The sequence below is a fragment of the Cottoperca gobio genome, chromosome 20 (genome assembly GCF_900634415.1).
Source record: "Cottoperca gobio chromosome 20, fCotGob3.1, whole genome shotgun sequence".
NCBI classification, from domain to species: domain Eukaryota; kingdom Metazoa; phylum Chordata; class Actinopteri; order Perciformes; family Bovichtidae; genus Cottoperca; species Cottoperca gobio.
In genome coordinates this window covers 7,946,590-7,969,661 of record NC_041374.1, presented here as the reverse complement: position 1 = coordinate 7,969,661, position 23,072 = coordinate 7,946,590, and the positions used below count along the sequence as shown (strand labels likewise).

General features: G+C 40.4%; 3 protein-coding genes and 1 long non-coding RNA gene across 8 annotated transcripts; 3 read left to right on the top strand and 1 right to left on the bottom strand.

Moving 5' to 3' along the window:
- Positions 1–303: 303 nt before the first annotated feature.
- Positions 304–7,848, top strand: ppp1r42 (protein phosphatase 1, regulatory subunit 42). Of its 4 annotated transcripts, none has more exons than XM_029457946.1 (9): positions 304–398; positions 3,111–3,247; positions 3,337–3,503; positions 3,617–3,755; positions 4,320–4,436; positions 6,169–6,286; positions 6,469–6,600; positions 6,925–7,012; positions 7,325–7,848. In XM_029457946.1, the coding sequence occupies exons 2-9, from the start codon at positions 3,116–3,118 to the stop codon at positions 7,410–7,412; spliced, it is 981 nt and encodes a 326-aa protein (XP_029313806.1). In that variant the 5' UTR covers positions 304–398; positions 3,111–3,115; the 3' UTR covers positions 7,413–7,848. The 4 variants fall into 4 exon arrangements, with proteins under 4 accessions (XP_029313806.1, XP_029313802.1, XP_029313803.1 ...); XM_029457942.1 differs by lacking the exon at positions 304–398 and adding an exon at positions 1,305–1,422 and having other exon boundaries at positions 7,325–7,847; XM_029457943.1 differs by lacking the exon at positions 304–398 and adding an exon at positions 1,979–2,079.
- A 1,644-nt stretch (positions 7,849–9,492) lies between these two features.
- On the top strand, positions 9,493–10,404 carry tcf24 (transcription factor 24). Its single transcript, XM_029457949.1, has 2 exons — positions 9,493–9,948; positions 10,297–10,404. The coding sequence occupies exons 1-2, from the start codon at positions 9,511–9,513 to the stop codon at positions 10,402–10,404; spliced, it is 546 nt and encodes a 181-aa protein (XP_029313809.1). The 5' UTR covers positions 9,493–9,510.
- A 2,130-nt stretch (positions 10,405–12,534) lies between these two features.
- On the top strand, positions 12,535–15,015 carry LOC115025586 (uncharacterized). The gene is made up of 5 exons (XR_003834219.1): positions 12,535–12,647; positions 13,949–14,006; positions 14,194–14,260; positions 14,650–14,693; positions 14,890–15,015. It is a non-coding gene; the product is annotated as an uncharacterized LOC115025586 (long non-coding RNA).
- Positions 15,016–15,130: 115 nt separating this feature from the next.
- On the bottom strand, positions 15,131–23,012 carry mcmdc2 (minichromosome maintenance domain containing 2). 2 transcript variants are annotated; one of them, XM_029457932.1, is made up of 14 exons: positions 22,809–23,012; positions 21,548–21,678; positions 21,397–21,456; positions 21,124–21,319; positions 20,411–20,533; positions 20,197–20,298; positions 19,123–19,251; positions 18,114–18,351; positions 17,825–18,030; positions 17,546–17,712; positions 16,749–16,928; positions 16,270–16,409; positions 15,858–15,967; positions 15,131–15,360 (listed from the first exon to the last, which is right to left on the bottom strand). In XM_029457932.1, the coding sequence occupies exons 1-14, from the start codon at positions 22,903–22,905 to the stop codon at positions 15,194–15,196; spliced, it is 2,046 nt and encodes a 681-aa protein (XP_029313792.1). In that variant the 5' UTR covers positions 22,906–23,012; the 3' UTR covers positions 15,131–15,193. The 2 variants fall into 2 exon arrangements, with proteins under 2 accessions (XP_029313792.1, XP_029313793.1); XM_029457933.1 differs by having other exon boundaries at positions 21,124–21,274.
- Between the last annotated feature and the right edge of the window lie 60 nt (positions 23,013–23,072).

The following is a 23,072-nucleotide window of genomic DNA, read 5'->3' as shown; positions in this document are numbered from 1 at the left end:
TAGTTCTTCTTAAGTAGGATTTTAAATGCACGACTTTTCCTGATAAAGAATGAGTCCTCCTGTGTTCCTCCCAACATTTGAACACACCACGGTTGCATTTAAGGCAGCAGTCAGTCAAAGGCTGTCGCAGCATTACATAATGGAACAACAAACTGCAGCTTCTGCTCAGACTCAAAGGGACTCGGCTGCCATGTGTGGGACGTCTCTGCGGAGTCACTCCCAGCTCCGTTTGGCTCTCGCTGGTACACACTCCGCTCGTCAGCTTGTGGTGTGGCAGTGATGCAGCGCAGCAACAGAAGCCGTGCACACTGGAGGCTATTCACCCAGAGTGTCTGCTCTCCATCGCAGCAGACACTCTCCACGTCTGCCTTCTTTAACAGACAGCCGCTCTGGCCTGGGTTGGTGTCCTGTCTTTTTTTCATGGTATTGTAATGGCTACATGTATATTTTTGATGTCATGTATCGCAGAGGAGACGGTCCCAGTGGGGCAGTCTGTTTTCTCTCACGTGCATGAGCTTTGGCACCACTTCTTATAACGATTTTCTTTTACCATTATGTCCTAAGTTGGAGGGTTCAGTATAGCGGTTTAGGAAGAGGAAACTTATTAAATTATATTTAATGTAATTTGAAATAGTTAAATAGGTTTTCTACTGAACAGTTTGTGTGTTTGCCAGATATTTAAATGTATTACATGCATGACTGTCACAGTGCTGAGAAAGTATTTAGAATATGCACTTTTTAAAATAGCTTCACCTCATGTTTGGTCTTCTGTGGTGATTTTGAGAATCAGTGAAACATATTGAACTCGTTGGACATGTAAATATTGTGATTATCACCAGATGGACATTTGTATGCATGACTAAAGGTGGGATAGGAAAATGTATGTAAATTCTAAGCAAGTCAAATTGTGGGCAGCCAAACAATCCTTAACCCGTGTATTTCACCTTATTCTTTTAACAGTTATGGGTTTCTAATTCCAAAGTATGTTCCGCATTAATATAGGAAAATATTTCCCAGATTGCAGAGGAATGCTGTCCACACAGAAATAAAGGAGTGAACAACTGTGTGGTATGAGAGCAGCGGATTGATGAGGCTCATGATTAATAGCTATGGGTAGCTACAGTATTTAGATCTAATGAGCACACTAAGATCTGGAGATGTTGTGTTTAGTTTGGCTCTCAGAGGAATTCACCCCACAAGCATGGCCCCCGTGTGTGAAGAAGTTGATCCGGGCTCACACTTCCTCTCCGCCATGTGCTCCTGCATAAGTGGAGACAAGTCCCTCCCTGACAGGAAACCCAGGTCTCGACATGATATAGACTAACACTACAGGGGTCACTGAGAGTCGGCTGATTTGGTATGTGGCCTTGAAAGATGGACACTAGAGCTGCAACGATTAGTCGATCGACAGAAAAATAATTGGTAACTATTTTGATAATCTAAGTCTTTAAATGTTTCAAATATGGAGATGTTCTGCTTTTCTCTGTTTTATTTCATATTAAAGTGAATATCTTTGAGTTTTTAACTGACAAAACAAGACATTTAAAGACATCACCTTGCACTTTGAGAAACTGGGCTGGACATTTTACACTATTTTCTGACATACACCAAACCATTAATCGAGAAAATAATCGGCAGATAAATCGATGATGAAAATGATCGTTAGGTGCAGCTCTGATGGACATCTTGGATACATGTCATCTTTGCTGCAACGTCAGAAAAAGATAATAGAACATTTGTTCAATTTAATTTGGATTTAAAGGCAGACATGTCTGATTTGGGGATCCATTTATAAAATAAATAATAGTTATGTTTGCTTCTTGAAAACATTTTATTAAATACAAATAATGTACTATTTAGCTACTACTACTAGTATTTCTCTAAATAGGGATAACAGTTATGAATGTTTGGCCACAGAAATACAAACATTTCACTTTCACGCCGGTGTTGCATTAAATTCTGTTGCGTGGTTTCCATAGCAACGTGCAACAAAACAACCTGACTCGCGGTTCAACTTCTTTTAACACAGTTTAGCTAGCAGCTAGCTCACGTTTCAACATCTTCTGAAGACTTCGAGAGGTAGGAGAGTTTAGTTCATATTTTACACGTGTCCAAATTCACCATAATAAGACGGAATGTTGCGCTCAATACTGGTTATAGTACGCGCGTTACGATAGCTATAAGTTAGCTATAAGTTAGCTATGAGTTAGCTATACATTAGCTATACATTAGCTATACATTATCCACCCAACGCTCCATGGCCCGTTATTAATTCATAACACTTCACTCACTTCAGTGGAGACTTTACTGACTTCAGTGGAGGCTTCCTGCGCCTCTGTGAGCCTGACAGTGATAAAGTGCTGGTCCCTGGGGAGCAGAGAGTCAGTTAGCCTTTATCGATCAGGTTTCCTGAGATCAGGTGTGTAAAATACCTGCTGCTGTCACATGTGCCTTCACACCTTCAGATACACATCACTGACTGTATAATTAGCAGGTGGAGAGGAGATGTTTAAATCATGGGAGGCCAGTTCAGACAATGTAATAAAAAATATAAATCAGGAACTTTCTCAAAATACAGACATAGTATCTTAAAATAGAGACTTAGTGGCCTGGTGGGCCTAAATCAAAAAATATTAAGAAAGTATCTCATGAATTAGAGATACTAAGTCTTTATTGTGAAGTATTTGTGAAGCAGTTTGTCATTATAATGACACAGAATCTTTTTTTCATCACAAGTCAAGCTTTTCCTATTTGTTAAGTGAAACCAAAGTGCAAATGTTCACATCTCAATGTCAGCTGAAGCTAATAAACAAGCCCCATGTGCACTGAATGAAAGCCGCTCTAATTACAACACAAACTGAGCGGACAGCCAACCTTTGGCCTCTTAACAAGTTTCCTGGACACAAGTGATGTTTTTTTTACCATCAATTATCTCTAATAGTGAATTGACAATTAGGTTTTAGGCCATTTAAGGTTGTGTACAAGGTGATGTTTGCCTGTCATAGTGATTATTAAGCTGAAGTAATGTGGCATTATTAAAGAGTTATCCTGAGGGACGTTTGTTTGCCTGCTGAGGTCTTTCTGTCCGTTTCTCTCTCTGTGACGAGCAGACACCATGGTACGCCTGACCGCAGATCTGATTGCTAAATCTAGAGACCACTTCAAAAGGAAACGGGGCCGCTCCTTCCCCGAGTACCTCAAGACCCTCACCCACCTCCACTTCTTCAGCAAGAATATCGAAGATATTGTAAGTCTCAGCGCTGACGTTTGAATTCTGTGCTTTCCTCCCTCTGATATTCTGATATGCCTCACTTTTAATCGACTTGTCTGTTTCAGGGCGATCTTTCCATGTGTAGAAACCTCACTGTTCTTTACCTGTATGATAATCACATCACACACATCTGCAACCTCGGCTTTGCATCCAACCTCACACATCTGTACATGCAGAACAACAACATCACACATATAGACAATCTCTCCAATCTGCAGAGGCTCTCCAAACTGTGAGTAGACCAGTTTAAAGGGATAGTCCAGATGTTTTGAAGTACGTTAGTATGAGGTACAGATTGTGACTAATTGTTGTCCTGTGCTGATGTGTGTGTTTCCTGCTCTGCAGGTATCTGGGTGGAAACAGGATTGCCGTGGTGGAGGGCTTAGAGACGCTCTGCGAGCTCAAGGAGCTTCACCTGGAGAACCAGAGGCTGGCACCGGGGGAGAAGCTGCTCCTTGACCCCATGACTCTCCTCTCCCTGGCTGTATGACCTATTTTCACACCGCTCATCACAGAGATAGCAGGACAAAAGAAGGATGAGCCACACTATAAAATGATATATGTAATGAAAAGGTCAAAAGAAGACTCCTTTTCTCTTATATATGTGCAGTGTGTAAGCCTGGTAGGTGAGCACATCACGTTTAAAGATGTCAGCTTTCTCTGAGGCCAGTGATCCGTGTAAAGCAGTATTGTGCTGCGTTTGAAGATGTCAAAGAGACTTCTGTTCCTCTCTCCACGCTGACAAATCAGTTAGGTCTGTTTACCTCGTTTACTGCGCTGCAGGATCAACACACCACAAGTCTCAGCTTCTTGTTTGTTTGGATAATTAAAGAAATTGCTGTGCAAATGTGAAGATTCCAGCGTTTTATAAATGTGCCGTTATAGAAATTCAAAGCCGAGAGGAAGATTTAGCAGAAGCACTATTTCCAGTCTTATTTCAGGCCGATAAAGAGAACACATCTAATGGATCACAAGCCAATATAATCTGTATATTCTGTCATCAACTGTAAAATTAACTCTTCTCTCTTCGTGAATCTTCTTTGCACAGAAATCTGTTTGTGTCCTGAACATCAACAACAACAACATCGATGATATCAGGGACCTGACTGTGCTGATGGAACTCCGCCATTTCTCTGCTGCTGACAACAGATTGCACAATATGGAGGTAAATATATATTTATATATATATTTTAAATGTATTGAAGCTGGTTCAAGACTTCTTCTCCATGAGAGAGAAGTAGAAACTGCACCACATCACAGCAACTATGCATCCCATTAAAGTCAACATGCATCTATTAGTTGACGGGGTCAGCATTAACATTGTTCTGCAGCTTTCTGCAGTGATGTGTGAAATGAGATGGAGAGCCGGGTTATAAAGAACCAAATCCTGCAAATCCCGCCGTACGTTCCCAGTCTCCACGACTCGCACAGGGTCAGAATTATTCAACAAATCAGTGAGACGCTCCCCCGAGACTTCTCTCGCTGACAGCTTTAAACAAGCACGAGTTTCTCTCTTTCCTTGAGCGGCTGGTTTTTCCTCTCTGCCTCAGAATCCTCTACTTGATACTTTAAACCAGCAGCGCTGAACTTTTAGGGAGATTCATCTGAGGCAGAGATACTCACTTGTTTTTGAGCCTCTTTTCTCTGTTTGAATTGATATATAAACTGAAGAGGTTGATGACTTCACTTAAAAATACTTAATTCTTCTTTCTGGGTGACACATTGAAAGCCCTTTATAATTGACTACACTGCTGAGGCTGAGTGGTTTCCCTGCTGCAGGTAATTGCTGTACACGTGTCATTTTTAGCAGATATCTCCTATAATTTATACAACCCGTCTGCCTCTATTGATCGTGCAAAGACAGCCCTCCGAAGGATCAATCCCTGCTCCTGCGCTGCTTGCTCACAATCCAGAGGAAACATTATGGATTTTTAAAATAGATTATGACAGGCAGTCAGCTGGGGTGACAAATAGGGAGCATCTTCGTTAGCTGTGTGCAGGGCGGAGAGGACAGGGGAATTGAAGCTCTGGTCAAATGCAGGTTCATAACTGGCCCATCATTAGTGCAGCCGAGGATCCAGCCTCTGCTGCTCTCCACGCCCCCGCGTGGGGGGCAATTTGGCGCTGTGCTGCTCTTCGGTGAGGGCCCTCTGAGTGACGGCCCTGACACGATCATTTATCAAAGCCTGGGAGCGCGCGGCGCTCAGGGGTCCCCTCTGAACTGATTGCAGCACGAGCTGGAAAAGTGGAAGCGCTTTGGCCAAGACAGGAAGGCAATGAACAATCAGAGCGTGTCCAGAGAGTATTCATATTTCAGGCTTGGATTAATGTGGCTTTAGATAAACATACAACTGCAGGCAACTGGCTGCAGGAGTCCCAGGAGGAACAGCAGTTACATGACACCGGCGACACTGTTTATTAAAATAGACTGATGTGTTGTTTATGCACTTTCCATTCCTTATTCTCCACATTACTATTCACTCGTAAAACGTCTTTACAAGTTCTCTGATTAGTAATTATAAATATGCATCATGTTTGTTTAACAAAAAGTTGTTTTCCTGTTCAGTTTCTAAGATGTAGACACACAACTGAATCATTAGTGGTTCAAATGAAAACACAACATATTATCAGGAACTAACGATTATTTCCAACATGGATTAATCTGCAGATTATTTTCCCCATTAATCTTCTAATCTATAAAATGTCAGAAAATAGTGAAACATTTCCCAGTTTCTCAAAGTCCAAGGTGAAGTCTTTAAACGTCTTAAAGATGTTCACTTTAATAATATGATATAAAACAAAAAAGCAACGATTAATCATCAGAATAGTTGGTGATTATTTTTCTGCTAATAGTCGCAGCTCTACGTGTTAAAGGGGAAGATTCTCTGTGTCCGCAGGAGCTGGAGGACGTGTTCAGCTGCTGGCCTCGGCTGCTTAACATGGATTTGGGTGGAAATCCTGTTTGTAAAAACACTAAGTACAGAGACCGTTTGATAACTGTGGCCAGAAACCTTGGTGAGATATTATTTTTTTTATTGCTCAACATGAAAAAGCGCTTACTTTATTTGACTTACTCAGGCTAATAATTAAGACACTACTTAATAATGATAACAAGTACAAATTTACAGTTTTCAATTTCAAAATTGAAAAATTTCAAAGTGACATCAAAATGAATGTTTGTTTAATTTACTTCGTAGAGGTTCTTGACGGCCGGGAAATTAATGAGTTAACCAGACAGTTCCTTATTAAGTGGAAAGCTTCCAAAGAGGCCAAGAAGAAGAAAAACAAACATTTGATGACCGGCCCGCTGATCCCTGATCCCTTCACAAGTGAGTCACATTATGTACTTTTAAAATCTACGCTAACATCTTTAACAAAATTATCCTCTGATTTTATCTTCTAATAAACTGGCCCTTAACTTCTTACAGCGATTCAAATGTTTTGTGTCTTTGCAGGTCCCATCTTTATTTAGTGACATTAGTGTATTACAAATGTGATTATATGGATTAGCCATAATATTGAGAAACAGCTAAATCCTAATAACATCATTTCTCTGTAGCCTAAAATATAGAAACCACTAAACATGGTTATCTATGTCTGTGTGAGGTTTTACACATTTTAATGCGTGTGTGTGTGTGTGTGTGTGTTTGCAGATGACTTTATCGTGGGTCAGGGTCCTGGTCACAACATCTACAGCCAGGCCAGCAGGCAGGGGTGGAGGCCGCAGCAGCCGTCTCTCAGGTCCACAGTCACCGTTCAGCTTCATGAAGGGATTTAAGTGTATACTTTACGACCAGCAGTTTGTGTAGCTATGAAATGTACAAATGATGAGTGATGACAGCTGCTGATAAACTCACGCCACCTCGTCTTCCGCCTTACAAAGAAATGTTTCAGGATTAGTTTTATTGTATTACTTATTTTAATTCTTCCTTCTTGACTCATGTGTGATCATTAGCAGAGCTTCACTAAAGTTTAGGCCACAAAGTACTTTGAGGAGACATCTTGTGTGACAGCTGATCTAATGATGCTTCTTCTTCTTCTCTGATATTACAGGGCGCAAAAATTAAAGATTTCCATGAGCGGACTTCTCCATCATGCGCCTGTCTCATCGTCGCCCATCTGCAGTCATGTGGATGCTTAAGACAAGTCCTCCTGCACACAGACAGGACGGACCCTGCTGCTGCTGCTGCTGCTGCTGCTGCTGCTGCTGCTGCTGCCGCTACCACCTCGGTTAAGTCGTCATAGCTGTGGTTTTTCTGTATATTTATCCGGACACAGAACTGTCACTTTGCTGCAAGTCTCTCCTTGGATTAGTGGTTTACAATTGTACTTTTTATTTTATCCGTCTCTTAAAACTATGTTCCTATAACTGAATTAATGGGCTGGAAATATGTGGAATGAATGACGAAATTAAAGAGTAAAACAATGAATAATGGTTTGTGCACATTTCTCTCCCTCACTTTCACAGCTGGTTTGTTTCTAATTACATTTTTTGGGTCTGAGGAAATAAATAATCTATCCAGCTCAGACTGTTACAACAGTTTCTACGTTGTGTGTCATTTTTCTTCTGCAGATAAGTGACCCAGGATATTTAGAGTGGCACAATTACAAGGCTTTACATTATCTAAAGCTAACAATATGAATTCAAACAGCCCTGATAAATGACTCAGTCCTCTTTCATAGCAAATGCAGAAACAATACGGATGTATTTATTGCCACTAAATGTTTGAACGAGGTTATTAGAGAAACAAGCTTACTTAACCTTCTTCTACTCCGCCTTTATAATGAGTGGCCCGGAGCTACACTGTGACTGCATCCTTACAAAAACACTGTTTATTAACAACAGTCCGAGGATATGCATAATATGAATTATTCCTTTCATTAATTTGCCGACATCTCCGTTTGGAAATCAGAGTGATTAATTTCTGAGTCTCACAAGAATGTCCTCAGTCCTGCCTGTTGATTGCAGTGCTGCACTTTATTTATTAGCTGTTTCCAATGCGCGTGCATTTCAAGCCACCCTGGCAATTAGTCAAATGTTTTACATATCACCTTACACGTGCCAGCCTGGCTTCATGGTGTGTTGCAAATAGCGTTTTGAAAACTTTATTTTCTGACCATGACGAGCAAATTATTTAGGTAATTTTGACTAACTTTCTTGCCACTTTTTGATAGGCTTATAAAGAAAATAGAGGGTCAGGTTCGCAGCCAATTAGAGTGGGATCCCACACATCAGGGCTCCTGCCTCTGGCGCTGAAAACGAGCCTCTGCTGCCCTCACACACAAATAAGTTAGGAAAGGGAAAGAGCAGCCTTCTGCACCGCGAGGGAGTGATTTATTACGCCGCAGTGAAATACATGTCCGCCGCTTTGGGTATCCAATAAATTAGGGGCTCCGGAGACCTTTACGCACACAGGTGAAGTGTTGGATGAGCGCGCAGGGACTGCAGCGCGCACCTTTCCTGCAGACGCACCACTTTATAAGGATAAACTGGACGTGGATTATTCTACAGTGAAGAGCAAATCCTCTCCTATCGAAGCCCTCTCTGGATGGCCTTCATGCCGTGTTTCAAAGCAGCGCCTTTGAGAGATAGCAGAGGTAATATCACGAGCTTGTGCAGGCTTCACTGCGCGTCACTGAACAATGAGCTCACATTCAGGTGTCTGTAGAGCAACTTGGTAGAGCTGTCTGTCCTGTCATTTGGCTTCTTAGACTAAGAGTGAATTGTGTGTGTTTAGGTTGACATTGTAATAATGTACTGAACTCTGAGTTCAGCAGTCTGGAGTCCTCAATGCGATTCAAGTTTTCAGAATTGTGTGCATCGTCACATTGTTTGTGTGTTTACACTGGAGAAGAACTGTAATACAATATTTATTTCCCGGGAATGTGACCACAGACACACAGTTTGTAAAACTGCAAATATATAAAGATGGCAATACTTTGATGGATCACCTTTGTTTCACCTCATTTGGCTATAAATAGTGACTGAACACACATGTATTATTGATGTATTGCCACTTTGAGGTGTGGTTTAATAAATAGGCAAAATACAAAGGCAATAACTTATTATATAAATTAAATGTTAAGTTAAGAACAGAGGCATATATATATAGCAATTAGTAATTCACAAGTTGCCTCTAAAATAGTATTTTCATTTATACTTGAAATAAAAGGTGCAATTTAAAGGTTTAAAGTGACCATGTGTGCGTTTATCTCTTCAGGTCTGTAAGTGCACCCTGATGTCCGGAAGACAGACACTCAGCGGTAATAATTGCTCCGGGGCTGCGGGGGATGACAGCCCTGCATCCAGCCCAAGCTCCAGTCCCAGTCCGGACGGTCACCGGGAGCTCCAGCGGGCCCGCGTGCTCCAGAGCGGCGGCGGCGGCGGGCTCAGCCTCGGCCTTGGCGGCAGAGGACGCCCGGCAGCAGCGAACGCAGCGCGGGAGAGGAGCCGAGTGCAAACCCTGAGAACCGCGTTCCTGGAGCTACAGAGGACTCTGCCCTCCGTGCCGCCGGACACCAAGCTGTCCAAACTCGACGTGCTGATACTAGCCACAACATATATCGCCCATTTAACTCGAACACTGCAGGAGGAAGGCGCGGAGGAGGGAGAGAAAACAAAACAAACAGAGGCGTTACACTCACTGAAGGGGGACGGATACCTGCACCCAGTGAAGGTCAGTGACAAAGAATAATAATAATAATAATAATAATAATAATAATAATAATAATAATAATAATAATAATAATAATAATAATAATAATAATAATAATAATAATAATAATATCTATAGTAATAATAATAATAATAATATGATAAAAAATGATAAAGGTTTGTTATAGGTTCATCTGTTTTTTGTTTTAGTTTCTGAACGAAGTGTCTCCCTGCACACATCTAGAATGCAAACTATTGACATTTAAATCACTTAATTGATGCAACGCATTTTTAAAAGCATGCAACATCCTGCATTCATCCTCTGTGGGTCTGTTTTAGAGCTTTACTAACGGATTAAATGTCTTGGCAGAAATGGCCCATGAGATCCAGACTGTACGTCGGAGCCAGCGGACAGTTCCTGAACAGAAACCCTTCAGAGTCAGAGAACCAAGGCCCATCATCGTCCACATCTCAGTAACACATCTGTATGGAACCGTTTCATATTGGCATGAGTTCGTGCAGCAGCATCATGATTGTGGATCTGACTTCCACCACCAATAGGAAGACATTGTAAATTAATATATTACGTGAATTTTATTGTATAGATTTTGAGAAGTGTCTCTGTTGTTGTTGTTGTTGTTGTTGTTGTTGTTGTTGTTGTGTCTCTGCCCTGCATCGTGCAGCTCTCTACATGTCCTCCCACGTATGATATCTGGAGAAATTCCGCGCGGTAACGAGCCCGTCATGCTTGAGCTGTGCACTTTCAGTTGAAACATTTGCACTAAATGCATGTGTGAATAACTTAACATCTGTCATGTGAAGTGGTCTGTCAGGGAGTCGACAATGGAGGCTCTGCGTCTCATGTTCCGCCTTAGTTTTTTTTTACATGCATGGTTGTAAATGTGTTTGTGAATAAATGACTTCAGTGAAAGAAGACGAGTCTCCCAAAGCTTTAACGAGGATAGAAAATCTGTGGAGTGTCCTTTTTTCATTATGGCCTAAAACATTTTTTTTGACACATAGAGGTTGTCAGTGCATCATTTATTATCATTATTATTATTATTATTATTATTATTATTATTATTATTATTATTATTATTATTATTATCGTTGTTGTTATTGTCATGCTCTATTTAGTGACTTCTGTGACAATTAGAATTAAATTAAATACAGCTGTGGCGCTCACTTGAAGGCTAAATATTTATAATAATTTAATAGGTCACAACACAATATGTAGCTGAGTGAGTTGATGCTGACTTTAGAAATCCAAAGGGCCAAATAATAATAATAATAATAATAATAATAATAATAATAATAATAATAATAATACATTTATTTATATAACTAATGGTAACTCAGCTGTGTTTATAGTGTTAACATGTTTAAGGAAGCAAACAATAATGACCTATATGTATACAGATGAATCAATATTAAATCATATTAGCCTCACCACATTTAACATTTTAACAATTTACCATTTCAGTGGCAGCAAAAGTGTTCGTATTAGAAAACGTTTGCTTAACTTTGACTGATTGATCTGATTATATGATGAGTTGACAAAGTTAAAGAATAGACAGGACAGTTATGTGAAAAAATTGGTGTAGCCTTTGTATAAATATTATATAAATAAATCTAAAAAGCAACCGACAACAAAATAAAGATTAAACGTCTGCTGCTGTCCAAGTCAAGTGTTCTTTAAGTTGTAAATTATAATTTACTATAATAGTGCAAAGAAATAAATCCTGAATGGATTTACTGGATACAGTATGTACATGTATACATGTCTATATACTGTAAATACAGTGTGTAGGATTTATATGGAAAGTGACAGATAATATGTAAATATTTTTTAAATGGAGAATTAAAAACTGTTAAATTATCTATAATGGGAGCAGTGGATGTGTTGGTGTTACTGGGTTGAAATAATCAGAATTTACAATATGGATCACTGATTTGTCACAAACCTGGTGCTTTTATGGATTTAAAAGAAGAGAATGTATTAATTTGCCATTTTTCTACCTTAAATATGAACTAAATAGTAACTGGTGCTGAAAATATAATTATTGCTCAGCCGTGCACAGTGCGGGAAAGTAACTAAGTGCATTTACTCAAGTACTGTACATAAGTACAATTTGGAGGTACTTGTACTTTACTTCGGTATTTCCATTTTCTACTACATTATACTTCTACTTCACTACATCTCAGAGGGAAATATTGAATTTTTAACTCCACTACATTTATCTGACAGCTTTAGTTACGTCACAGATTGAGATTATTAATACAAAATATAAAAACTAATAAATGATGATGTATTATTGTAGGTTAAACTACCCAGCAGTATATAAAGTAAATACAATGATCTCCACCTTTACCAGCTGCAACATTAAAGTGAACACATTAATGCATCAATAATTATGATACCATAATAAAATGTATATAATTCTGCAGAATGACTACTTTTACTTTTGGTACTTTAGTATATTTTGGTGCTGAAACGTTTGTACTCTTACTTGTGACGACGTAGTTTCACACTGTAGTACTCCCCCTCTGGCTGTGAGCTCCATGAGCTCCAGTGCGCAGCCGTGGGGCGCATTTAAAGGAGGTCGGATCCGGAAATCATTCTCTTTCCTCGGACACAGCCACGAGAAGAGTGCAGCGCTGCTGCTCCTCATCACAGCTAAAACTAAGAAGACTGCATCAAGTATATTCTGCATCATGAAGGTAGGAAGACTTTATGTTTCTACAGCCGTGCTGTTTGCATGTCGTGCACTTGTTTCCACGCGGATTGAACACGCGCATTGCTTGTTAGCAGACAGCTAGCTCGTGTCTTTGCCACGTGGGAGAAAAGCGCGCTGCTCAACAGTTGATTCTGAAGAGTCTCATTACTTATATTAATTTATAATATAACGCGCACGGATAGCTGAAGTGTAACCTAGCGAGTTCATTCTTTTGTTAGTGGTGAAGCCTGCAGCAGTGTGACGGGACGCACATGGACGGGCCTGCTGCTGTGCACATCTCTCAGCCTTTATGCAGCTAACTCCTGCAGCAATTAAAACAAATCAGCGAATTTAATGCAACGCTGAAGTACCTTAGTGTAGCATTCTTTTAAAAGTAATGCATTCAAAAATATTACTGACAAAAGTACAAAAGCATTGACATCATCATAAAGAATACACGAAGTAACCTTACCGTGCAGAATATCCCGTTTCAGGGTAATTAATTTTGTTTTATATAACTAATGTGTTACTATAAGGTTGCAGCTGCTAAAGGGGGGGCCTCATTTTTTAAATCATAAACTATTACATCAAAGTCAACAAACTATAATCGGGGGCTGTAGAGAACTCTTTAATTTGCAATGATTCATCTTTAAGTTGGGAAAGGACTTATTATTGTGACAATTATGCTATTTGTCACCCAATTTAAAGGTTTATTACACTTAATGATGGCTTTTAGGTGTACTTTAGAAAATCAAACTTATGTTTCTGTTTCTCACTCGAGACATTTATCCCTGTAGAAATGCAATAAATCATCCTTTCAGACGCTCTAGGTAAAACGCCCACAGTGTCACTCAGATGACCATATCTGGTTGTGTCTGCGAAGATGAGCTTTATTCCAGAGGGGAAAGTCCTAAGGTCATGGCAGAGGTTGTGACCTGTTGTTGAACCTGCCATGCTCCCAAGCTGTGTTACACAGCTGCCCTCTGACCTTCAGGTGATCAGTCATCTATCGGCTGTTTCTTAAGCACGTCTTATTCATGCAAGCTGAAATCAATAGATTACTCCTGACAGTAATTATCTGAGGTTTGGTCAAGTTTCTGTGACACGCTTGTGCAGGTCTTGTGGGAAAAGCAGGGCGGCCAATAAGTAATGTAGATATATTCTCTCTGTAACTGATAAAATACTAAACTTATAAATAAACATAGTTTTAAGTGCACATAGTAAGATTCTTTCTATGTTTGTGTTAAAATATTTACAGGATGGTCAAATAATAAAGTACTAAAGGATCAGTGTATTCTCTTTCAGATGTCGAGTCAGCTTCACCTACTACAGATTTCACCTCCTGGTCTTATTTCTTTTAAAGGTGAGTTTGACGTATTTGACACTTTAGTTGTGCCACAGCTGGAATAGTGATGACTTCACATACATGCCGTTTACCCATCAGACAATAAGATGGTGACACTGTGTCTAACTGAAACACCAGCGTGATATCAGTCAGGACTGTTACAGTAAATATGTGGATGTTCATCTCAGTCCTGTTTCCCCTCCAGCTGCTTCAGAGGTTCTGCTTGGTCACTGAGATGAACCAGATTTAATCCTTCGTCTGCTGATCAGGAGGTGAGTTCTGATGCACGATTTTCTTGTTGGTTTATGCCAGTGGGACACCATTGTCATATTTTCAGTTTACCCACCAAACGCGTAGGGGGGGGGGGGGTAAACTGAGGGACCAGAGTAACTGCAGAGCTTCTCAGAATACCTAGTTTAGACTCTTCTAAATGTTGAGCACTGGCAACTATTGCAGCTGTAATAGTGATGAGATCAAATTTTCGCCGTTTACCCATCAGACATCACAATGGTGAGTTCGAATCTCCTGAATTACAGCTGCAGCCTGAGGTTTACTGTCGTATCAGGAATTTATCTTTGCAAATGTGTCAAGTAGGACAGAAAGTCATCTTGACTTGTGGAGTTGCAATATGTGAACTAACAAATTGAACTTTCTTCTGCAGCTGGCACAGCAGTGGAACAAACACACTGTCCTTCATCTTCTGTGGTATGTAAAGCTCATACTAAATTATATTTCAAGACTTTCCTGATTAAAGAAGTAATGATGAGTTATCCATTTGCCGTTTACCCATCAGACCAAATATGGGTTGCTGAGACTGTGACTAACTGAACTTAATGTCAAAAGTTGTAAAACATACATTGATTTTCCACTTGTACTAATTTATGTATGTTTAAACTTTCAGTTGATCAGACTGTCTGTGGCTTCATTTGAAGGGTAAGTAGAGGACACTGTCACTGACTGAGTTTACATGCGCACTAATCCACTATTTTCTGAATTTGATGCCTTGTCTAAATAAACTTGTCTGAAAGAAAGATGCGTTGGTGTGATTTTGTTTCCCTGCATATAAACCCGTACTGTATCCTGGTACTGGCTTCCAAAATTGAATCAACTTCAAGGTGTTTGTTTGACTTGCTTTATGAGTCTTCTCACGTCGTCAGATGTTTTGTGTCATCTTGTCTGTACTGTAACCTTTGGATGAAGAGGTCTTATTCCTCGGTGATGTACGTGTCTGCGCCCGGTGCGTAGGCGTAGATGAAGCGCAGGATGTGCTGGTGCAGCTCGTCCAAAGTCTCGTCTCTCCTGCGTAAACCATCCACATCTCCCGGGTCACAAGGAAACACGGCGTCAGGTGGAATCACGAGCGCAGAGGCGCCTGCGAAGAGTCAGGAGAACCTTTTAAACTGTTGGTGCACTCAATAGTGGTTATTAATAAAACAAATAGCCAGGGTGAAGGCTACATTAAAGAAATGAAAGCTGTTTAATGTTTTAATATTAGACAACTCCGAACGATGACAATGAAACCGATGACACGTGGCAGTAAATTCTCACTTAAATGAATATACCCAAGTGTATTTGTAGCTTTTTGTATCACTTATGGTGATTTTTAAATAACACACCATGCACTAATACAATACTTTTAATTAATTAAAGCATGCCTTTGTAAACATTCTGAATGTAAAATATACTTAAATGTGGCACATCAGACAACTGATGAGGGACACTGGAACATTGTAAAACTAAATAATTGTATCCAGTTGGTATTGAATATACATGTGCTGTGGCCGTAAGAGTTATTCTTTTTGAATCTCCCCGTATCTCACTCGTTAAACCTTGTCTAGATTTATATGTACTGTACAATACTGACTGTACCATGCTTGAGAGTGATTGAGTTTTCACAGAGGAGCACAGCGATCATAGCGTCTTCCTCTTGTACTCGTGTTCGGAGACACAATTTGCAGTGAGCCTCCGCCAAAGAGATCCTTCAACCAAAAACATTAAACAATCTGTAAACTTGTATAAAGTGGAAGATAATTGAAGTAATATCTGGTACAGGCCATGTAACTGTTTAGAGCTTTAAAGCTAAATGTGACATTTGTGTCCTGCAGTTGAAAACAGATTTATTTCATAGTTCAAATCTGTCAGCTGTGAAAGATTTGTAAACATGTCATCCAAATGAAAAATTATCAGTCCTCCACCTGCTGGAAAATGGTGGCATTACACTGGACTCTGGTTGATACAGAAAGTGAAGATGGGGAAATTAAGTGTTTGCAGTAGAGCTCACAGTAGTTTGACTGAGGCCACAGACATCTTGACTCCCTGACTCTGTGTTCGGACTCTGCGGCTGGCCATGTAGTAACCGTGGATTAGTTTCTCTGCTCCGGGGCTGAGCTCCACCTGCAAACTCTGTGCATGAGCCACCAGCTGTAAGGCAGAGAGGGCAATTCAACCCGTGCGCCTCACTGTTTTCTATCATTTTGGTTGTTAATGAATATAGCATGCATTAAGTATGAGTATAAACAAGTATCCAAAATACAGTCGGCGCCTATGCAGTTATTTCTATAAAAAATAATTTGTTAGTAATGATCAGGACTGAAGTTGGTTGAAAATATATCATTTTATGGAAGGTTTTTGACACGTACATTTTTGTTTACGGACATCAGAGCAACTTTCTTTTTTTAAAGTGAGGCACAAGGGCAAAAGTAAATGTTCAAACACTAGAATCAAGGCACTGCAAAGGACTTGGTATAAGAACATGTTAACCTCCTGGTAGTCTTGAGTAGAAAAGTCCCAGCAGGATGGGTAGAGGGGTTTTCCAGGCTGCACTGCCTGCTGCAGGGTGTGGGCGGCCTGAGCCAGCAGGGTCTGCTCTCCCACCACATCCCTACACTGCATGACCAGACCGAAGGCGTCTGCCAGCTGAGCTGGAACAGAACCCAACTCCTGCTCGCAAAGAAGAGACTGGGCATCACAAAGCTGTGTAATGTCGAACCACACAAAACTCTTTCCAGTCAGAAAGTAACCTGGAAGCTAAACTTGTATTTGACTGTTGATTATAATCTATTGTCAAACTTTCCCCTCGCTGCATAAAACAAACAAAGCATTAATTATCCTCAGGGGCTCTGCTGTGGAGTAATGTTCAGGGCAGGGCACTTCCTTCAAGAAAAGTAAATTGTCTCAATTTCCTGTTTTGTCTGTAATATCTCCAAACAACATCTGAGTTCAGTGAAATGGGACATTGGGCCTGTAAGAAGAAACGTACACAGTCTTCACTTCCATTCTGACGTTCCCTAATGTTTTTAAGTAAGTCAGAACAAAATCGATGCAACACACACATTTGAGTGCTGAATAATGGTTATTGTGTTTTCTTCAATTCTGTAGTTGTATAATATAAGATTTAAATTACAATAACATTTTTATAATCTTTTAAGGACTAATATTAAGAAAAGCAAAGTATATATTAGTTATTGAGGCCCAATTAACTCAGTGTATTGTACCACACAAGCTACAAAAATCTCTGCAGACTGTTTTAAATGAGCTCAAGTAACATTTGAACCCACTGCTGTTCCCAGCACTGCGCAGTCGGCCCTCCCAGTCCGCCGAGAGGCGTCTGTGGAGTCTGTGAGGGCCCAGAAGCTGCAGTGGACCGGGAAGGAAAGCTGCTGGTCGGCATCCTCACCATACTTTTTCCCCGGGATGAACACAGACACCGTGCTACTCTCCAGAACTGAGAGGAAGTTAAAGAACATTAAAGGCTTTTTACGACTAGAAGAAATCATCCATAAAGTGAATTATTGACAGAATTGTCTCCTAATAACTTTGTCACTTTGGTGCTCTACCTGACTGGATGGCATCCAACCTGTCCTTTTTGTAACAGCCCAGATCGCCCAACATGCAAATGCCACCAGTGGCGAGCAGGGCGGAGCCAGCATGGATGTTAGCGGTGCCTGCTCCGTGTCCGTCCCGGGACAAAGATGCAAACATCTCCCCCGAGGCCTGATGCCTGACCCCACGGCACGCCAAGCTCAGGCTGTATGTCATTAGTCTGGAACAAACACAGGAGTAATGAGGAGGATTCAATCTCAGGTTTCATGTGCGGCGTGTCCACTCAAGACGTGCAAACGTCACCTGTCCAGTATGAGAGTGTCAGCGGTGACAACGAGGAGATCCAAGTTGTGGAATGTGTCTTTTGCATCCGCTCTGGTCTGCACCAGGCTGAGCAACAAGCCCAGCTTTAAGGTGTTGTGGAGGCCCGGAGGAGTCACGCCCAGCCCGAAGCAGTGAGCCACAATGGCAGAGAATCTCCAGCGAGAGCCGGCTGTGGCCTTCAAAAGCTCCTGGAAGCTCACACTGACTTTATGGGGATCTGTAGGGAGAGTTGTGAGTCGGTGTTTCAAGATGGTAACTATGCACAGAATTGTTCAGATTAATCAGAATATACTGAGACAAGATGTGTTAAGATTCACATGTTATCAGTAAACCTTTGGCCGGTGTTTCTGTGGATTTGGAGCAGGATTAAACTTTTGTGCCTCACTTTAAAAAGGTTGCTCTGATGTCATTAGAGGACAAAAAGGTTTGTTGTATTTATAATAAAAGTTTGTTTACATACTGCCACTGTTGTTGTTTTAAGAAAACTAGAGCTAATCAAAAATTGAATTGTTTTCTGAATATTAAATGCAAGGGGATTTTTTCATTTTATTTTTTTTCAGTCTGGTAAATGTTAATGATTAGCGATGACATTGGTTTTGATGAATTTATATTGTTTGTGCAGGAAACCTTGAAAACAGCATGTATTTGTCCCAAACATGAGAACATGTCTCAATCTGCTGAAAAATAGTACATTTAAAATGTTGAAGCCAGAGCTCCAGATGTGAAGCTGATATGATAGGAAACAGGATGTTATGCTGTAATGGCTGAAGGGTCATAAACTGATTTCAATGGAGACATGTTTGTCCTTAAGTCTCCGACTTGGATACAAACTTTATTATAGACTTATTATAGGAGATGAGGAAAACTCACAGCCTTGCCAAAAGTTATGTCATATGCATTAACACAACCAAAATGATTGTAAAATTATAAAGATTAAAATGTCCCCATTGATGCACATGGGTTAGAATGAGATCATTTACTGCCTTACACTCTGGCTCCCACGGTTGGACGCTGTTCGCCTCCACACTCCAGGTAATGCTGGGCCACTGGTGCACATGCGCAGGAATGCCTAACACCCTGTAGAGTCGGCCGATTCTCATTGAGTTACACAGCTCATCTGTACGAACAAGGGGAAACAAAGCAAAAACACTCAAAGGGCTTGTTCTATGTGATTACTGAAGAAACATGCATGCCACCTACAAAACAGAGCCAAGAGAAACACAGAGCGAGGCCTTCAGAACAAAGAATTCTCTGTGTGCGACCTGCACAGCCAGCTAATGAGTGTTCCTTGCACTTATTAACATATATGTTTAGTAACGGGAGCCCGGTGTATTGAATTCCTCTGCAAGACTGGGTCAACAGAATATGTTAATCCTGGTGCTGAGATTTGCTAAACTCCCAGGGGTGCTGGCTGGACAATGTTATTAGAGGGGACAGAAACACTTAATATCCCACCATGAGGCACTGTGTGCACAAAAATCTATTTATTTGAACTCTCTCCCACTAAGTGTGTGTGCCAAAGTGAGCCTCATTTAGAAAGCAGAGAGAATTAATGACAAATCTTGAGACATCTGACTGTGTGTAAATATAAGCTATTACAACCACATTATTCAGGACTGAAAGTCACTATAATGGATGAGAATATGGTTTTACAAACAAATAATACACTTTAAAATGTTGAGGATATTAATCCACAGTACGATGTCCCCTTTAGATGAAAACTGAGCCTTTTAACCCAGTTAAACTCAAAGTAAAGTAATCACTTGTTCTATGCTGTCTCCATCGGTCTCCATATACAGCGTCGGGTCAGAATACTTTGAAATGTCGTCAGTTACAGAATATAAACTAATAAAAATCCAACTTTTATCATTTTTTCTCCTTAAACACTTCAAAGCATTTTCAATGCACTTACAGGAAGGCAAAAACAGTACTGCACAAACTCCAAGTATAACATGTTTTCCTTTTGTTTTTGTAGAATATGCAACATGCACAGATGGAAATGAGCGATTAGCTTTGTTTCTTCAAACATTTGAATACAACAATCAGTTAGGAGTAGACATACCTCTGAGGAACAGGGTGACAGACTGGTACCTGAGGGAGCTCTGCTGATGGGCACTCAGAACATCCAGCGCTTTGACGTGGATCAGCTCCACAAGTTGTTTGTCTGTCTCCACAAAATTTGCAAAAATAAATCATCATAACAAAGCAAACAGATTTCTTTTAACGTCTGTGCCAGTTCAGAAGTCTCCAGTGACGTTCAGAGGCTCTGCTCTCACCTCCCAACACTCTGAACTTCACATCCTCTTTCAGTGCGGAGCTGCAGATCATGCAGCTGAAGTTGTTTCTCACCGTGGCCGACTCTGTGGCTCCGGGTGCATGGACGCGAATGTGGTGAAACCCTAGAGTCCAGGGAATGAAATTAAACGTGAACAAAATTTTAAGTCTATAAATGCTACTTGTCTGAGCTTCAAAAACATACAATGTTGCTACATTCTGCATCCGAGGAGCTAATTACAAGATTGCAACCTTTGTTGCAAATAATGTTGTTAGCACGCAGGCTAGTTCTGCTAAACTGGAAAAAAACAAAAAACAAACCCCAAATATATAATTAATTAAAAAAAATTAATTTTAGTTTATTGTCCTTTTTCACTGGTTTGTTTTCAAAACACAAAACTGTTATTTGCATTTAACTTATCTGTAAAACTAAAAACCAATAAACACAATAAAACACTAGAATAACCACCTTGCGGTCGCGTGCCTCTGCGAACTGGTCAAGTTGAAGTTTACATCCATGTCTGTCTAAAATGTCTTCACTTCATCATTTTATCCTATTAGACATTTGTGTGAAATTGTCATAATTAGCATATGAATTCTTGAATTATGGCTAAAAAACAAGTTTTGTGAGGTCAGTGACCTTGATCTTTGACCACTAAAACAGTTAATTCTACTAGAAGTTGAGAGAAAAGATGCTGTTTAGATGTGACAGTACCTGCAGAGCAGGGACAGTCATCATTAATGCAGAGGAACCTGGCCCCCTGGGTGTAATTTGTGACCCTCGTCATGGCAATGACCAGGCCCTCCATGGAGGCCGGCCTCATGGGCCCATATCCACGAGGAAAACTACAAAGATCCAATGTGTACTCGGGGAATGGAGGAAGATGTGTCAACTTCAGGATTACATTCACCTCAAAGGAAACAATCAGAAGACACATTGTTACAGGACTGAAGCAGTGGAAGAAACAGCTATAGCAGTCATTCATACCTGGCTCTCTGTGTGGATCTTTTCAACAAGTGAAAGCGTCTTTATGGCCACGTAGCAAACCTGCATGAGGATTTAGGCAAATGTTAGTGAACCTCACAGGAGAAGATGTCCACATTTTGTTTCAGCTAGCTCACAGTTAGTTTTCACTTACAGACTGAAACAGTGCAGTCGCTCCGAGGGGATCACGCAGAACACAGTCACCCAGTTCAGGATCCACCTCGATCACATCAGAGGGGTTCACACTGATACAAAACCTGTAGACCGCCTCCATCTGTTGGGGGTCTGGAGATGAGACGCACAAGTTAGCAAAATCCAAGTTTAAATGGAGAGCGTATCTATGTTTCCCAGCTCAATATCCTCTCAATATATATTAATCCAGTCTGTTGTCTGCACGTTCATCACTGTATGGTTTGGGTCAGCCACCAAACAGGACTGCAGAAAAATCATTGGTGCTAACCTGCCCTTCACTCAGGACTTATATTAGTCCAGTCAGGAAACTGGCAGGAAACATCACTGCAGACCTTTACACCCGACATAACCTGTTCAAACTTTTCCCCCCTCGGAAGCGCTACAGAAAACTGTACTCAAAAACTACTAGAGACAAGAACAGTTTCTTCCCAAAGGCCGTCACTCTGATGAACAGTGTTAATAACCCTGTAACACCAAACATCCACCTTACCAGTAAATTATCACTGTTCTTTATCATTACTAATATAAATATAAGCTTCCCTGTATACACTACATATACTGTCCTATCCACCTACCTCATGTATTTAAAGCAACTTGTTACACTAATCATTCCATATTTCTTCTGCACCATTGCACACTGTGCTGAGAGAGACAGACTTTTAATTTATACATATATAGCCAATTTACATCTGTACATAGTAGTCTAATAGTCTAATGATTATGTTTACCATGGTCAGCTTTGTTCTCCTTGTTTTTATCTGTATGTTTTCTGTGTATGTACATTGAGAGCAACGAAAAAACCAGAGTGAAATTCCTTTAATTTTCAGGGAATTATGTTTTTTTTCTAGGTCAAATGTTCAGTGTTTCCCTGGGTTAATATGTTGAAATAACCCACCTACAGTTTACAGCCTAGGCTAGTACTTTAGATGTTATAGCCTAAAGTACTCCTTGAAAGCTAAGTTTTCTTGACTTAAGTTTCGGCATTATCTCCACGGTGACTGAACAGATTTGTAACCATTAAAATTGCATTTGAATTAGTTACCAATCTCTTGTTAGTTTATATCAAGAGACGCACTTGCCTGGGAACAAGAGTCCCTGTAATGTAATTTAAGTAATGATTTTAGCTTCCACTGCTACTAACATTAGCTTGTTAGGTTCATAGCTAAACACAACTGACGTTAGCTAGCAAGCTAATGGTTGAAGTTAGTTTTTCATTTCCTCACCGTTGAATGGTTTGCAGTCTTCGGCCAGTTTCTGAAGGCCACCACTTCTGTCTAAATACACCAGAACTGACTCCTTCAACGACAAAATGTCCGACATTTTAACTTTATGGTAAGAAATTAGTACTTTTATAAGCTAACAGGACGTTTAGTAACGACCATCTTTTGTGTATGCGGACCGAATTGGCGCGCTTGCTTCAACCACGTTGCCATGGTGACCACTCAGCAACTGAAGGACCAGGATGTGAAGCGATTAAATGTAATTAT

What these genes read in the sequence shown, in the direction of transcription:
- ppp1r42 (XM_029457946.1), top strand. Translation starts at nt 3,116, where the DNA reads ATGGTACGCCTGACCGCAGATCTGATTGCTAAATCTAGAGACCACTTC. An exon ending in TGACTCTCCTCTCCCTGGCT is followed by an intron (nt 3,756 to 4,319) that starts GTATGACCTATT and finishes TTCTTTGCACAG; the next exon opens with AAATCTGTTTGTGTCCTGAA. An exon ending in ACAGATTGCACAATATGGAG is followed by an intron (nt 4,437 to 6,168) that starts GTAAATATATAT and finishes CTGTGTCCGCAG; the next exon opens with GAGCTGGAGGACGTGTTCAG.
- tcf24 (XM_029457949.1), top strand. Translation starts at nt 9,511, where the DNA reads ATGTCCGGAAGACAGACACTCAGCGGTAATAATTGCTCCGGGGCTGCG. An exon ending in GATACCTGCACCCAGTGAAG is followed by an intron (nt 9,949 to 10,296) that starts GTCAGTGACAAA and finishes ATGTCTTGGCAG; the next exon opens with AAATGGCCCATGAGATCCAG.
- mcmdc2 (XM_029457932.1), bottom strand. Translation starts at nt 22,905, where the DNA reads ATGTCGGACATTTTGTCGTTGAAGGAGTCAGTTCTGGTGTATTTAGAC. An exon ending in GACACTCTCATACTGGACAG is followed by an intron (nt 18,031 to 18,113) that starts GTGACGTTTGCA and finishes TGTTTGTTCCAG; the next exon opens with ACTAATGACATACAGCCTGA. An exon ending in GTTGGATGCCATCCAGTCAG is followed by an intron (nt 17,713 to 17,824) that starts GTAGAGCACCAA and finishes ACTTCCTCTCAG; the next exon opens with TTCTGGAGAGTAGCACGGTG.